Source organism: Chinchilla lanigera, unplaced genomic scaffold (assembly GCF_000276665.1).
Source record: "Chinchilla lanigera isolate Chin_1 unplaced genomic scaffold, ChiLan1.0 scaffold00134, whole genome shotgun sequence".
NCBI classification, from domain to species: Eukaryota; Metazoa; Chordata; class Mammalia; order Rodentia; family Chinchillidae; genus Chinchilla; species Chinchilla lanigera.
In genome coordinates this window covers 2,606,437-2,623,444 of record NW_004955535.1, presented here as the reverse complement: position 1 = coordinate 2,623,444, position 17,008 = coordinate 2,606,437, and the positions used below count along the sequence as shown (strand labels likewise).

Sequence of the window (17,008 nt, the reverse complement as noted above, 5' to 3'; positions counted from 1 at the left end):
CTGCAGATGGGAAAGTAAAAATGCCTATCATCGAATCATAGGGTTAGAAAATATGCTAATAATCAAGGTGACAATTTTCCTCAGTTCAATATAAAAAGCAATACAGTGTTCTCTGCTTACAATGCATAGCTAACAGACAAAGTATATATATTTTATCTATAAATTCCTTGAAGAATAAAGAATAATCCTGGGAAACTGAGGTGACATTAAAGATTATTTTATTTCAATATTGTCTCCTACATTTAGTTTCTCCTTTCTGATATTGGCAACAATGCCTTTTTGAGGGTGTGGTAATCATTCCAGAAGTAGAATTCAAAGGTATTACAATTTAGACTCTTTTTCCCTATTATAGGTTTCCACTGTAAAATTAGCCACTGGTATAGCTGGTGTTATTAGCAATTTTACCTAAATATTAGGATATCTAGACTGTCTGCTTAATGAACTTACCATGGATTGGAAAGTGCCTTGGAAATGAGATTGAAATATCTTCGTTAAAAATATTAAAGATGAGAAAAGAAATAAACTATATGAATTTTAAGAGGAAGATAGCATGTAAAGCAGAGGTTCTCAAATTATCTATCATGAAGGATGAAAGTTAAGGAATGAGAGAAGGTTAGATCTGGCCTGAAGATTTGAATCAAATCCACAGAATATCTCTATTTGATGAATACCAAAGTCTCTCTCGCTCTCTCTCTCTCTCTCTCTCTCTCTCTATATATATATATATATATATATATATATATATATATATATATATGAATGCTAAAGAATACTAAAATCAAACATTGGAGGTAGAAGTTTGTGTTCAGATTCTGTTACTAAGCAGCTGGAAAAGTATATAACCACTCAATTTCCCTGGGATTATAACTATATGAGAAGGCTGATTTATATGATCCAAACCTAATATAGATATATATTTGTTTATTTACTCAAAAAGTACTATTTCAATACCTACCATATACTGGTTATTAAATAAAAACTGGACAAACATGGTAGTAACATATAAAGATAGGAAAAGGATATATGCAATCCTTGTATTGCAACCAAGTCATAAATTGGCCAGGAATTATGGAACAATGTCCAACTCTGAAGTCCACAACAGAAAAACAATACAGGAAACACACTTGGGATGGTAGGGAGAAAGCCATAGAATTTTTCAAAAAGCATTTTAGACACAGCTGTTTTACTGACAGACCACGGGGAAGCACTGATTTAAACTAGAAAATGGAAGCTTGAAGCAAGATTAAATAACAAACTTGAAAGAATGAGTGAACATGGCCTACATCAGTAGTGGGCAGAAATGTTCTATTCCCATGCAAAAAATTAATTTAGACAGTAACTGGAGTTTGGATTAGGCAATTGAAAGATAGTCTTGAGCAAAACACAGTGGTGGAACTCCATCTACTCTTCGTTGTTTAAGAAAAGAGTAGGCAGTTAACTCTCAAAGATTGCTTCTAAGAAAGATGAAGCCTTTCCTGAGATAGTGGGGAAAAATGAATGACCTCTGAAATGCTGTTCCAACTACAATCTTAAAATCTACAATTTAAGTGTAAAATTGCTACAATTTCCTTTTAAAATCCTCTTTAAGGGTAAAGTCATACTCAATTTTAAAACTACTCAGGGATGTTTTAGGAAACATTACGAATCCATGTTGTAGCCTTCTGCTGTAAACTATAGTGTACCTATTTTTTTTTTTGATGCCAGCAATCGAACTCAGGACCTTGCACTTGCCAGGCGCTATGCCACTGAGCTATATCCTTGGCCCTGTAGTGTTCCTATTTTTATGAAGACATTTAAATAGCTGTAATTTCACCTTGATAATGCGATATTCGATATTATCATATAGTCTAGTCATTTCAGGCAAAGTTTCTTTCTTGCAAAAGGTTAAATAGGGTAAGAAGGTTAAGGTAATTTTACTGTAATCAACATTATTTCTGTTAAAATGCAGGACATGGGCAAGTGAAAAACCTCTAATCAGAATACTTTATTTATTCATTGGTATTAGTCTCCTCCTCCTCCACCACACACACACACACAGACAGACAGACATACACAGGCACACACGTGTACACACACAGAGACACACACACACACACACACACACACACACACACACGGAAAGCTCCAGGAAACTTTCCAACAAGCATTAGAAATGATGGATTAGAGAGCTTCTCTTCCTTTGCCAGTTCAGACCCCTAAGCAGAGTCCCCTGGTACCAAGCAATAAAACTGCCAAAAGGTTAAGAGAGGGAAAAGAAAGGGAACTTCATCATCACAAAATGGATAATTAACATTGAAATACTGGAGCTTTCACAGTCTATCACTGTCTTGAATGTTAACAATGTTGCCACTGTTGTGCCTTTCCTGTTAACCAGGCAGCATTGTTGAAAAACCTGGCCCAGGACCAGACACTCTATGTAGAAAGCTTTCCTTCTGATAAATGGGAACAGTATTGCGGTGTCCCCAGCCAGAGATCACTGTGGTTACTTCTCTTGTACACATTTCATTATACTTCAAGCACCCTCATATCACTGACATACACACATATGATTTTTAAACTACATTTTTAGAATAAAATCTTATTTGTACTGTATTAGACTTTGAGGAAGTTTTCAAGATTTAAAGATTGTAACTATAAAACCAACAGTGACATGTTACCAATGTTTTCAGTACAGCAAGTATCTGTTAATGAGACAGAGAGAAACATGGCTCTACTGAAACTGATTTGAAAGATTCAGCCAGGGCCGGGGATATAGCTCAGTGGCATAAGCGTCTGCCTGGCAGTCACAAGGTCCTGCGTTCGATTCCCACTACCAAAAAAAAAAAAAAAAAAGATTCAGGCAAAGCAGAATCAATAGTGGAAATGTAGTAGAAAGTGTCCCCCAGTCAGTATACTTCAGTTGCCCAGGTGATAATTCCTGTTACTTCTGTCTCTTAGAAACAGCTGGTCACTAGGTTGCATAGTGGGTCACTATGACACATATTATAAGAACCAATCCCCAATTGATAAGTCATTGTGCTTCTGTACTTCTTGTTTGTTTATCCCATATAAACTCTAGGCCAGCAGAGATCAGGGCCTGATATTCTGGGAATGATCTTAATCAGTGTCCATAGATGTAGATGAATCTGCCTCCAAAGCCTGGGTGTTCTTTTGGTGTTTCTGTTTGCTGTTGCAGAAACATAATGAAAACAGGAAATAATATGGGTTGTACTTCTCCTAGTGTTTCTGAGAGGTATTTGTAAAGAAGAAGGGAAGAAGAAAGTGATAATTCTAAGGCTCCATTTGGACATGACTCTCTTTGTTGGCATTGCTCTCAGCTTAGCACCAGTGCACTCAGCAAACTCAGGATGTGGTTAAAGAGATGAGATGGAGCATGGAATCTTTGAAATACTGGGACATCTGAAGACACCCAAACATTTACACTGGACACCTCAAGGACTCTGCTCACTGAGGCATGAAACATCTAGAGAACTTTGACTACTGATGTTTTACCAAAATCCTTCTGCCTAATGTTCCTTGCCTTCTTTCAAGATCTATCAAAAAAGCCCACTTCTCTTTGTTCCACATGGATGGCCTTTTTGCTCTCTGTCTGCCTGCACCCAGGCACAATAAATTCCATGTCATCTTGCCTTTACACAAGCCTGGTGATCTCAGCTGCTATCTGCTTCGTGCTGTTCCTTACAAGAACTAATTGACAACTTCCTTCTCTCCCTCATAGTCATTGCAGATAAATAAAGAGGAGGCTTACATTTAAACTGCAATTAACCCCATGTTTTCACTGTATTGCCTGGGTGGTTGAAATGTTATTCAAATGACACTGGAATGTTTTATCCATTTCTTGTAAGGTGAGGGAAGTTCAAATAATAAATATAAAAATAAGCTCCTGTGTATTTGATATTTAATCTAAACATAACCTTCAATTCAAAGATTAATAAATCACTGCTTAAAATATGATGTACTAATTAACAGCACAACCTTTGGAATCACAGAGACTTATCTTTGAAAACCTATTCTACTTAACTAGCTTTATTACCTTGGACCAATCATTTAACCTTTCTAATCCTTACATTTCTCACCTGCAAAAAGGGAATCACAACATAATTCATTCACAAGGTATAAATGTCACTCTGATTCTAATACCTGTTGTATGAATTTAGCTTAACCCAGAAGTAGACCTTGAAACAAAGATTTATGTAGGTGTAGTTTAGCTGGGAGGTTGACCTTAAAGTCATAGTAGAGGAGGAGGAAAATGACTAAAATGGGAAAAGCAGCTTTGAAATAGAACTGGATAATAAACAGGCTATCATGCTCAGTACAATGGAGACCTTTGGTGTGGAACACATATGGGAGGTATCCTTCCTAACAGTGAGAAGAAGATGGGTTATTTAATCACCAACTTCCCTCCATTCTTGGTTAAATGCTGTCCCAAGGATGTTTCCTCCTCATCATTTCCAGTCTTCTCTGTGAATGGGTGAGTTCCTCCTGTTGCCTAAATCACAGGTACTTGGGATTAGAAGTCTCGTGTTTAGAGGAATGCTAAATGCTGAAGGTATATGAGTGCGACACTAAACACCCAACCTAAACTATCTGCTCTGTATCTCTACATACAGTGTTATTGGAACAGAGTGAGCCCCCTTTACATATTATTTGTGGGATGGTAGAATATGATGCGAGTTGACCATATAACCCATAAAACTGAAAGTACTTAGCATTTGGCCCTCTATAGAGTATGTTGATCTCTTATCCAGTTGGCAGAACAACTGAGATTAGAACGTAAGACTCTTGACCTCCAATACTGCACTTCCCTGATTACACTTGAGACTTGCTCTCTCAAAATTAATTACAAGAAGACATGGTTTCATCAGTGTTTAATCAGCTAGAAACCTCTATTAACTGGCATTTCTATATATCTGTGTACAATGGTCAATTCATTTCATAGTTATTACCCCAACACATTTGAATCAAATCTGATTTGCAGTATTTACATCAAACATGATCTATATGCAATTTCTTTTGAAAATGCTAAACGGGGTACTGCAGAACATGAATGTTCTCAGGCCCAGCAGCTTGTGTATAAGAAAGGATTCACACTGACATTTACCACCAGATTTGCTGGCTCTTTGCCTCCATCTGCAATGTAAGCCTTCAGACTCATGCAAAGTCCTGTCTAGCTAAATGTTTAGCTTGTCCAGAGAAACTTCATAGAATCATGGCTCTTCTTCCCAGAGCTCTCTGCTAGAAACACCGAACAGCAGTGCCAGGCAAATACTGCCTGGTTTATGAGCACTCCACTTCCTTGAACTTCTAAGCTCCAACATCCTTGGTGAAGGGGGTCAGGAAGTAAAGGCGCTGGAATAAAGGGGACCCCTTGGTTATCCGCAGCACAAGATCACACTGAAATCCCACTGTCTTATACTGAGCAGTGTGGATGAACTCCTTTCTATTCACCATAGGCCTATGGCCAAAATTTTCCAAGTGCAGTCCCAAAATCAGCATCCCAGGGTAAATTTTGAATGATGCAAATTTCACCCCATATGACTTGGAGATGCTGGGGTTAAAGTCCACCAATCTGCTTTAACAAAGAATGGGTGGATTTCATCCATAGTAAAGTTTTAGAAACACTGATATAAGATGTTGTATAGAGACTAACATATTTGTATCCACTGTTTCCTCTTTTCCCCAATGTAGTGGTTTGTGTATAAATATAGCTACTGTAAGGTTACCTGTCCCAATATCCATGCCCTTTGCAACGTGATGCCTCAGCTCTTCCCTTCAAGAGCTGGAATCTGGACTACAGTTTAAACTTCCTTTGGCCAATAGAATATAGCAGAAGTGATATATAACCTTTCAAGTCTGAGCATCAAGAAATCTAGCTTCTCCCCTGCCCCTTTTGGAAGACTGCCTTGAGATCATCATAAAATGAAGCCCTAATCTAACCACCAGAGTCTGAGGGCTTCTGAACTACTGAGGTTCTCCAGCCAGCAGCCTACTGTCAGACACCTGAGTGAAAGCACTTCCACGAGCTAGCTGCTGTTCCCTCGCCACATAGCTGCATTCACATTGGGTATCATCTACTAGGACCATCAGAATAACTATCCAGCTAATGGCGGGGCAAATTGCAGAGCAACAGTTTCAAAACTAAGTAAATTGTTCTTATTTAGGCCATTAAGTTTTAGGGTGGTTTTATACAGCAATAGCTGACTGATACAACAGGTACCCAAGGAGAGGCAGATGCAGAAGTTTGTTTCCAACATACCCATTTGTCCTATAAATTTAAAAAATGTATACAGCTCAGGCAGGGCCATGGCATCACATTATATAATTTAGGTAAACAGCCATAAGAGAGCTTGTTTTAGTGTTTTTAAAAAGCCCCTTTGAGCCTAAATTTCCACACACATAAAAATATTCAACCAGGTGATAATATCAATGATCATTCTAAGTTCATAATTGTAAGAAATTCAGAGTAAATGGATTTCTCCTACTTGTTCAACAGAAAAGACTGAGAAACATGTATTACTTCTAGTTGCTGTACATCCAAGAGTGAGTTAAATTGCATTAACTTCTGGGTAGCTGCCTGTGTATCTGGGATTTCCATTAGGAGCTTGGGGAGAGAAGGAAAGAGGGAGAGAGGAAGAGAGGGAGAGAGGGAGAGAGGGAGAGAGAACACACAAGACACACAAAACCAAAACAACACAACTCAAGCTTTGGAGACTGACACACTGGGACTGGAATCCTGGCTCTCATTCTTTCTAGCTGTGTGCCTTTAATCTAGCTATGTCCCTTTGAAACTTTGGGCTCCTTACCTTTTAAAAAGTTGCATTTACCCATATATACTTTTGCAAATTATTTTGATGATAAAGAGATGAGTGCAAAAGCAGCTCTGCATGCAGTAGTAGGAGTTCAATGGAAAAACATTATGACGAATTATAAATGCTGCTGTATAATATAGTACATGAAATATAATCACAGGATAAATTAGATTTTTAAAATATTTTAACTTATTTCACATGAATTCCATGAAGTAAGTAATATAAACAATGCTAATACTGATGTCTTAACGACTACATACAAATTTTTAAAGGAGCTTTCTTTGAATAAAAGCAACTCTGGATCTAACTGACCCCCTACTGATTCTTTTCATTCAACATTTGTGTGTTTAACATTTTGACTTTATGCCCAGCTCTGTGACAGTTTTACTAAATGGAATGAAAAGCCCCTGCTTTTGAGAAAATTCCTCTCTCAGTTCTCCAGCTCTACCAGCTTATACCGATAACCTGGAGCTGAGGACTTTCCCAGATTCCCTACTGGCAGCAAGCTAGAGGTAGTGTGTGGAGGGGGAAGGTAAGCATCTCAGAGGGAAAAGAGGCCCTCACTGGGGGAGAAAAGGAGACAGGGCAAGAGGCCTGAAATGCTCCCACTTCCTTCTCTGCTCTTTGCCTGGCCCTGTGCTGGAGTCTCACTGGTCTTACTGACACTTCTCTGTCTTGCTCCTACTTTGACATCTTCAATTTGTTCTCTCTCTGCCTGGAATATTCTCCTCAATTATGCATACAGCTCACTGTCTCAAATCAACTTGCTTCTAATGAAAGAGCCTGCCTGACCACTCTTTAGACAATAATGCTTTCATCCCCACTAACCGTTTTTACCTTGCTTTCTTGTTCTCTGTAATATGCTTCTCAAGGTTCAGTATGTACATGAACCCCCAGGGAATTTATTAAAATACAGATTGTGATTAGTTGAATCTGACATGGGGCTTACATTTCTAACCCAGGCCATTTGACATCAATTTATAACCTACCTTCTATACCCCTTACAGTTGAGATAATACACATTTTTTTCTTTATTAGTTTACTGTCGGTTTCTTCCAGTTAGAATGTTTCATGAAAAGAAGGACTTTACCTTATTGTATACTGAATTTTCAGCACCTAGTCTGATGCTCAATATGTAGAAGTTACTCCATAAATGTTTACTAGAGTGGATGAATACATGTTCCTGGAAATGAAAACTGGAACTTCGAGTGAATTTTCCATTAGAAACATTATCATTGTATTTAGGGACATTACATGTTAAATAGATTTCTGTGCCCTGGTTTGGGAACATCCCCACCACATATAGAGTGGTTTAAATGGGGACATAAACCCATAAATTCAGTTCAACAAGCTTATAAAGGAATCATTGGAACAAAATCTCTTCACAGGCTTATGGAGTCGGAGGCTGAACATATAACAGGCAGAGAACAAATGCCAATAAATGATTATACAGGGACAAACCATGCACATGTGCTGAGGGAAACAAAAATTACAGCTCATAAAAAGAAATAAATCTGACATAATTAGTTGAATATAAACCCTTTTATAGCAATTTCAGTGTCCCAGGTTGATTATCCCAAACACACACACACACACACACACACATAATGCTTGCACATCTTTTTCAAGTCTACAATGCTGTTAAGTCTAACTGTGATGACTGCCCAGAAATCTCTAGAGGTTCATGAGATGTACTGTACTCAGACTGTATGGCCTCTTTTTAACCCAAACACTATTTATGCCTCTCCTGCATTATGATTATGCCACCTCAGCTGTGATCCTTCCAGTTCAGTACATTTCTACTTGATATAAAATAAAATCAGCTTTATCTAAAGAATTGGTTACCATGCAAAATACTTCAATATTTGATCTCTGAAAAGTAGACACAGAAGAAAAAAACACCCAAAGATGCTTTTACTTCTGCCTAATTATAGAATTGGTACAGCAAAGAAGTTTTCTGGCTTCTTTCCCCTGAGAGTCAAAGCCAGCATTAAGAATGTTGTGAGATTTTTTGCATACCTTCTCTCAACAACTGCATAGAAAGTGAAATAAAACAGACTGAAAATATGCAGTAACAACAAAAGTTACAGCTATAGCTAAATGAAGAAACATTAAAGTCAGCTCATGGTAATCATAGTTCATTGTTTTCTTCTTTTGAACTCAAAATGAAAGAGCTCTTAAAATTGCTTTCAAAGGGGACAGGGAGAGATAGGAAGCCTGGGTTTCTGTGATTTCTGTGATTTTTGTATGCATACTTTATTCAAGTGGAATACTGTCTAAATGATATAGGGCTTGGAGTTTGAGCTCCCCTGGATATAGCATTAGTGGATTCTCTGTTGCTTTACCTTGATTAGAAAAGTGAACCATTTTTGGATGCTGGGAATATTGGTTGTTTATTGTTTTCCTTACAAAGAATTGCTTCCAGCCCCAGAAAACAAAACAGCAGCCCACAGGCAGTGGCTGGCTGAAAGAGGAATAGGAAGGCACGCCCTCTCCCAGCTACCCAAGACAGCTCTGCAAAGTCAGCCCAGCTCAGGGCTCCTGTGAAATCATCCCTTGTGAAAACAGCAGAGGCATCTGCTGATACCAAACTACGTTTCAGCTTCTGCTACTCTTTCCTACCTTCCACTCTTCCTCCTAGTTGTATCTTCAGAGAACCCTCTTCAATAAATCTTTGGCATGCAATGCTTTGAATCACGGCCAATTTTCAAAGAGCCCATTCCCAGACATTTTGCATAGTAAATACCACAAAGGTTTATTCCTAGTTGCAGAAGCAGGGGAAAACATTCTTTCCTTTAACTCAAAGATCATCTCATTGTCATGCTTTTGAGCAAATAGCTAGCCCCCCCCCCAAAAAAAAATGGATGCAGTAGTGTACTTACAGGCTCCAAGACTGGTCAGTCCAGGAGGAAGGTCAGGCTGCTTTGCCTTCAGCTCTCCAAGTAAGTGGTTTACTGCCGCCCAGTCAGAGCTCAGGTCTTCTAACTTCCTCTTTAATAGAAAAGCACAAGTGTTATTTACTTGATTAACACCTTGAAGATAACTTAATTCATGAAATTATTAATTTGTTTTGTGAATATATTATTGGATTTCTATTATAGTTTAGTTCTACATTAATTTTCTGGGTAGAATTCCTCTCAATGGAATTATAATTATTTTAGCCAACTACCCGACAAATATTTATTGATTGTTTGCTTCATATAAAGCCTTCCTCCAGGCACAATTTCATTTGGAAAAAATGTAGAGTGCACACATTAGCAAAAACAAAACAAACAGAAACCAGCCCCCTCTCAACCTTTGGCTTGACTCTTAAATAGTATCTATTTGTGGCTGCCTGCCGGGATTCTCTAGAGTACTTTTAAAAAATTCTAATACTCTGCCTCACTCCAGGTCAATGATGTGAGAATCTCTTGGAGAGACAGTGGTAGAGAAGGGGATACTTCACCCAGGAACACTTCAAGGAAACATTCTTACTGACGAGGTAGATGAGGTCGGTAAACACCCTTCAGGTGTCACTGCTTTCAGGGACTGCCTGAGCTGCAGAGCACAGTCCTCCCTGGGCAAGCTCTCCGTGGAGCCAGTTTGGCTCAGAGCTGGACAACTATGGAAGGTCATTGCAGCTGCAGAGCATCCAGTGGACCCAGCCGACTATATATTTGGGGGAGAACTGAGTCCTGCTTGCCTCCTGGGGTGGTTCTGCTCCTTTACAATCCACAAAATCACCTGGAAGCAAGCCTTACACAGATGGAGTCACTGGGGCTCAGGTGGGGCCCAAGAACTTCCCTTTCAAGCAGTTTCCCAGGTGATGCTGATTGGAGATGGCCAACACCTAAGGTGTCCATTATACTTAATGAGTTATGGAAGTATCTTGCAGTGTATTAGCCATGTATCATCTTTGGAAGAAAATAATACACTCGAGTTGAGCAAAGCTAGTGAGGGAATGGCAGAGCCTAGACATGGACAGAACCTAGGTTTCCTTAATAATGTTAAGTCAGGAAAGTTGCATTGCCACGAACACGTACACTGTACTGACAAGGGAGCACGAAAAACTCTACTCTTGGGAAATTTTTACTGGTTACAATTAGCAACACCTGATTAATACAGTTGTAAGACTCTTAAAAACTTTACCAGCACATACTGAGGGTTAACAGCAGCATTTTGATATAGCTGTAAATTCTTATGCATATGTTGTAGGGAATACGAATAATTTTACTGACACTGGATTTAGTTAAAACAAATACTTTAACAGAAATTGAGTTTTGTTAAAGCAATGAACCATCCGAGTTGGAAGAGCCAGAAACTACAAACCCTTTAAAGAGGTGCTGAGTAAATAGGAACGGTAATGAACCCATCCTAACAACTTGAATATGTTATATACATGTTGCGGTTTAGTGCTAATCATTAATTTAATGCTAATCATTTCAATAAAAACATTCATTTGTTTATGTATCCTAGGAAATAAATGTTCAGCTGCCACTCTGTGCCAGCCCCTGTGCCCTTCACTAAGCTTACAAGATGCAGATAATCTCTAAGAATTCACAGCCTCGTGGAGAAAATAGAAATGTAAACAAATGACAGCAGGTTTTTAGGGGAAAGACACACTAGAGGAACAGCTTAATTCAGCCTGCGGAGGTCAATAGATTGCTGAAGAAAGCTAACATATGCATTGGGCTTGCGAGAAGAGTGGAGATTGCTCAGGAAGGTGACTTTGGAATACCAGGTGGGAAGAAGGCATTCCAGATGGAGGAAAGAGTATGTCCAAAGGCACAAGGAAAGGAAATATTGAGCCTTTTCAAGAAAATGCAGTTTTTCCTGGTTATCTGGACTAAAAGTTCACAAGGAATGACGAGGAATTGCTAGGTCAGACCAAATAGCAATTTATTAAAGTCTTATAATGTGAGATTAAAGGATTCTCTTCTAAACTAGGGAGGTTTTTGGAGCAGAAGAGTGAGGCAATAAGATTTGTAGTTTGTGGTGTGGAATCTTTATCAGAAGAGAGCAGAGACAGAAGTTGAGACACTAATATGGTTATGGGAGTGAGAAGTGGTGTTGAACTGACCCAGGGTTTTGGCCAAGTAGAGAGAGGTGGAAGGAGGGAGGGAGAGGGAGAGGGAGGCTTTATTTGTGCCGGGAAGTACTGGAGATAAACTTTCAGACAAGGTGCTTTCTCACGTCCCCCCTTTCACTGTGTGTCTTTCCAGGTAAACTCTGTGCCCTTTAGAAGTCAGGCAGTACGTCTCTGTTTCTTGTGTGCTCTTCTCTCCACTCGGAGCCCAGTGCTTCCCAATAAAGGGTGCTCTGTAAATATTTTTGAATTGAATAGAAGTCCATAAAAATAGCTACTTGAATGAGAAAAAGAATTCAAATTGACTACGATGTGTTTTTTTTTTTTTTTTTTTTTTTTTTTCCGGTTCTAGGAACCGGAATTCACGACCTTGCACTTGGCAGGCAAGCACTGTGCTGCTGAGCTAAACTCCCAGCCCCTGAAATTGACTACAATATGAATTACGTACTACTGACTACTCTTCTTACAGGGGAATTAAAAGATCCCATGTAATTTTTTCAGAGGTGTTATCAATTTATTGAGGCACTTATAATTCCTGAAGAAGACTGCACAGTATTTCAAAAATTATCCCCTTGAACCAGGGTCGCAAGTCCAATTCTTTACCAGAGTCTAGGTGATAAGTAAGAGAACAATAAGACTTGGCTAAAGCAGCGAGCCACAGTTTCAGTGGCAACTGGTTATCGTCACTAGAAACGGGTATTTGTGATATATTTATGACCAACAAAATCTCTGCTGATCATACTTTTATATGAGTGTATGTCAGAGAAGCTATAGTCATCCTCCTAATGACATAAGATAACATAAGCAACTTTGTGGTTGCATTTTGGGGACCTGAGGCCCATATGGAGGTGTATGTTAAGGAAATATAGAATTGAATGTGATGGATCCATGCTAAGTGATAGTATGTAATTGTTAAAACCAACAAACTAAGCTAGATTAACAAGGACATATCTTTAAAACACAGCTGTTATGTTTTTGTTGTTGTTGTTGTTGTTTTGTTTCAGTGTTCTTCCGGTACCAGGAATTGAACTCATGATCTTGCGCTTGCCAGGCAGGCACTTTGCTGCTGAGCTAAATCCTCAGCCCCCAGCTGTTGTGTTTTAAAAGCTAAGAAACATAAGATTAATAGCACATCAGTTTTTAAAATTTAAAATGTACTTTTAAATAATATTGTACATTTTATGAGAATAAAGCAGATAAGAAAACAGGAGAAAAGCTATTGTCATATTTTAGAAATTCTGTGAATTGGCTGTTAAAACAACCATTACAAATTATACTATAAACTGGGCACGGTGGAATATGCCTGTAATCCCAGCACTTGGGAGGGTGAGGCAGGAGGATTACTATGAGGTTGAGGCCAGCCTGGGCTACAAAGTGAGTTCAAGGAGCATGAATTGCATAGTGAAACCCTGTCTCAAAAAATATATATATACATATATATATATATATATATACACACATATATATATGAAATCAAACTTATACACTTTTTTGAGATAAGCTTTTATTTTGTATCCCAGGTTGGCCTTGAACTCAACTATGTAATCCAGACTGGTCATGACCTTGTGATTTTTCTGCCTTAGCCTCCCAAGTGTTATTATTACAAGCATGCACCATGTCTGTCTAAAATTGAGCTAAAAATTCATCTATTCCTGACATTCCTATCATCTGTTCTCTTGAGGTTGTTTATATGTAATGGGTCTGGTATTGTGTCAAATTAGAACTTTTATTTATTACTTTTGCCCAAAATGCATGTTGTTAAACATTTATTATCATATCAATGAAAATAATTTTTTTTCACTAAAAAATCAGCCTTAAATCCCAAAACAAGCAAAAATGCCTCTCATAGGTGTGGAAGACTGCCATTGATTATCATGACATGTGGGAGATATTTTTCAGTCCTGACATCAGAGCCTAAATAATTAAATATTGTGAAAGGTTACTGAATAATATATTTGGTCTCTTGGTTCTCAAGTGAAGTTTCAGTAACTTTGCAAGGACAGAATATTAAGGGCAACTAGAAGCAGTTATGCTGATAACAGGAAATAGTAATAAAGAATGGAGAAGAAACAATAAACATAAAAGCTTGTGACTAAGAAATGTAGTAATCATGGTCGTTTATGGAAGAGATAGCATTTTAACATCATTTGCTTTGTAGGAAGAAAATCCCTATGTAATGAAAGAGGGAGGGAGATAAAGGAGGAGGAGAGGGAGAGAAATAAGGAGAAATGAAGCAGAGGAGGGAGATTTGAGGTAGAGATTGATTCAATATTTCTGGGGTCGGCATAGTCTTCCACTGCATAAGCATATGACCTTAGAGAGAGTGGGCAAAGAAATTTGAAGGTTTGCTCTTCCTACAGTTGCCTTAGGTTCTGCTTTCTTCTCCTAGTTTAAGTATCCCTTTAAGTTGAGTTTGATGTTAATATTTACAGATTAGTATTTACCTTACAGCCTGGCTTCAGGAAGCAAAGTAACCACTGCATCTCAAATTCAACTGAAGAAAGAAAATCTACATTGAAATTCATCATGTTCTAAGTGCATCACTATATAAGTTCACACAACATCTGATGTTTTAATGGCACCCTGAAAAGTCAAATAAGCTGAAATTATGTTGTGATTTAGAATCAGAAGTTTTGAATTCATTATTACTGATTGTGTAATCCTTGGCAAATCAGATAGGTCACTCAGATTTATCATCCTTGAAAAGTGGATATAATACTACCACCTAACTCATAGCTTTGTTGGAGAAACTAAATGAGATGTTTTATGTGAAAAGAACTTTGTGAACTGTAAAGTATTATAAAATTGTTGGTTAGATATTATGCACAGTTTAATGAAGCAAAACAGAAGATAGTCAATAAAAGTTTTCATTAAAATAGTTACAGAAAATTATTTCAGTGCTTAAAGGAATAGGCTTTGGTTATCTGAAAAATAACATGTATGTGTGTTCAGTTTCCTGTTTAATTACTATGGAAACTCTGAACAGTCTGTCCATTTTTTCAAATGTTACCTTGCCCATCATTCCTCCCAACTGGCTAAATGAAGGGTTCAAACACAGAGGTGGGTTGAAAAATTTAAGTATTACTCAGATGTCCCACAAATTTCTGAGGATATTGCAAAGGGTCAAAAGTACAATAAACTCAGTGTTCTATATTTCCAAATTTTCCATAATTATTAGCCAATGCAATCAGGTATGAAACGGCTGTCGATTTTGATTTGTCTCATCACAAAAATACTCTTGTAACTTCAAGAATGCAGTGCACTTTCGAGTTGAAATTGATTGTATTTTTTGCAAGTTCTTATTTGTTTTGTTTCATTTTGCTCTTTGCTTCTCTGGCATGTCCACACATTTCCTATTTCTTAACTTTTCTATGAGGCTGTAAATTTCTTTTAGGTAGCAAAAAAATGTTTGGCTGCAGCAAACAATGCAGCTTTCTTCACATAATAAACTTTAAGCAATGTTCAGTAAAACTCTATAGAGGGTAACAATTTGCTATACATGATAGCAATGTATAAGCAATTTGAAGACAACCAAATATGTTTAAATTCCCATCTCTTTTAACATGAAATCAGTGAGGAAACAGTTATTATATCATACTTTTGACTACCTTTCCAAAAGTTTCAATTTTTGAATATTCTAACGAAAATGCAAGTCTCAGCCATTCCTCAGATGAGCTGTAGATTCAACAGAGTGAATTCATATTTTACCCAAAGAGAGAGATTTACAGAGCATTTAAAATGGTGAATTTCATTTCATTATAGGCAATTTTTGCAGTTCAGCATCATTTTCCATTGTAGATATTTTGCTTGGAAGCATTCATTAAATGTTAAGACAATTATTAAAAAATGATGTGAAATTTCTTCTTTATGAAGATCAGGACTTCATTAGAAAAAAGTGATTTCTGAATATGATCAATTTTTCAAATTTGAAATGACATACAGCTATTTAAGTTAGAAATTTTCAAAATTTAAAAAAACAGGTGTTTCTCTTGTGTTAACCCTCAGCATACAATTAATATCTGTTGAATGAATAAAAGTATCCACCTGTGGTTTTATATAACCAGATATGCATGTGAGTATTGTGGCTGAAATAATGTAATGTTTAATATAATATCAAAATGCATTTAATAAAGTGAGGACCAGAGGTGAAATTCAAATCTCAAAAGTGTTTGCTTCCTTGTAATTATTGAGTATGCCTAAACTGAGACTCTTCCCTAAAATGTTTCCTCAAAAAGAGTCAGCTGAGATTAGAGCATTCATAATGTCTTCTGAAACTCAACTGGTTTCTTTTGAACAATTAATTTTGAACATTAACCTGAAGTAATCTCAAGAGATATGAGTTGAGATGTTTGCAGAACTATTCTAACAGATTTTGGTTAAATAATAACAAAAACAATGTGAAGAAAGGTGACAAAACATTACCAGCTACTCCTAGTGTGCAAACCTCAGGTTCACCAGTGGTGGAGGAAACTGTAAACAAGTATTTTAAAGATAATTTTAAAAAGCAAAATTAATGAAATGAAGAATACACAGTTAAGAAAAAATATGAGAAGATCAATTTTCCTAATATTTTATTTATTGGTGTGGATGTTTGGCATAAAAAATCCAGTGATAGCATAGAGGAAGTAAAAAGTGACCCTGCTGGTAGCTGACAGCTAGCTATGCCGTAATGGTTCCAGTAGAACCAGTAGAAAACAAATAAAAGCACTTAGAGAAAATAAACCAAATAGAGACAAGGACACCCCATAGCCATGTTTGGAACAATACAGAGACAAGGCTAGTGAAATGATTGATATGAAGCACTGCTGTTCCTTTAACACAGACATAGTTTAGTCTTGTTTTAATCCTCTCGCCTTCTCCAGAAAAATTGCTAAGATACCTGATCACCACGGTGACTCTTTCTTGACAGCATCTCATCCAGCCATAGCTTCAACTTCTCTGATTGTTCATCCAGCTGAACTTGTAAGAGGCTCTTTCTACTGTCCTCTTACTGAAATGCCCCACAATTTTCCTGGCATGCTTTCTCCCCAGCTTAAATAAACTAAATGTTCCTAATTGTTTTGATTACAGGTATGTTCCTAGTAGTCTTATTTGGAGAGCTTTAATCGCATCATATGGGGAGGGCAACAGCACC

The 17,008-nt window shown here is 37.5% G+C and overlaps 1 protein-coding gene across 1 annotated transcript in view; it reads right to left on the bottom strand.

Moving 5' to 3' along the window:
• Dmd (dystrophin) overlaps positions 1-17,008 on the bottom strand; it is a 2,013,932-nt gene that overhangs the window by 673,571 nt on the left and 1,323,353 nt on the right. Inside the window, exon 50 of the mRNA XM_013507710.1 lies at positions 9,692-9,800. Coding sequence (XP_013363164.1) covers positions 9,692-9,800 — 109 coding nt within the window. The remainder of the gene's footprint in view (positions 1-9,691; positions 9,801-17,008) is intronic.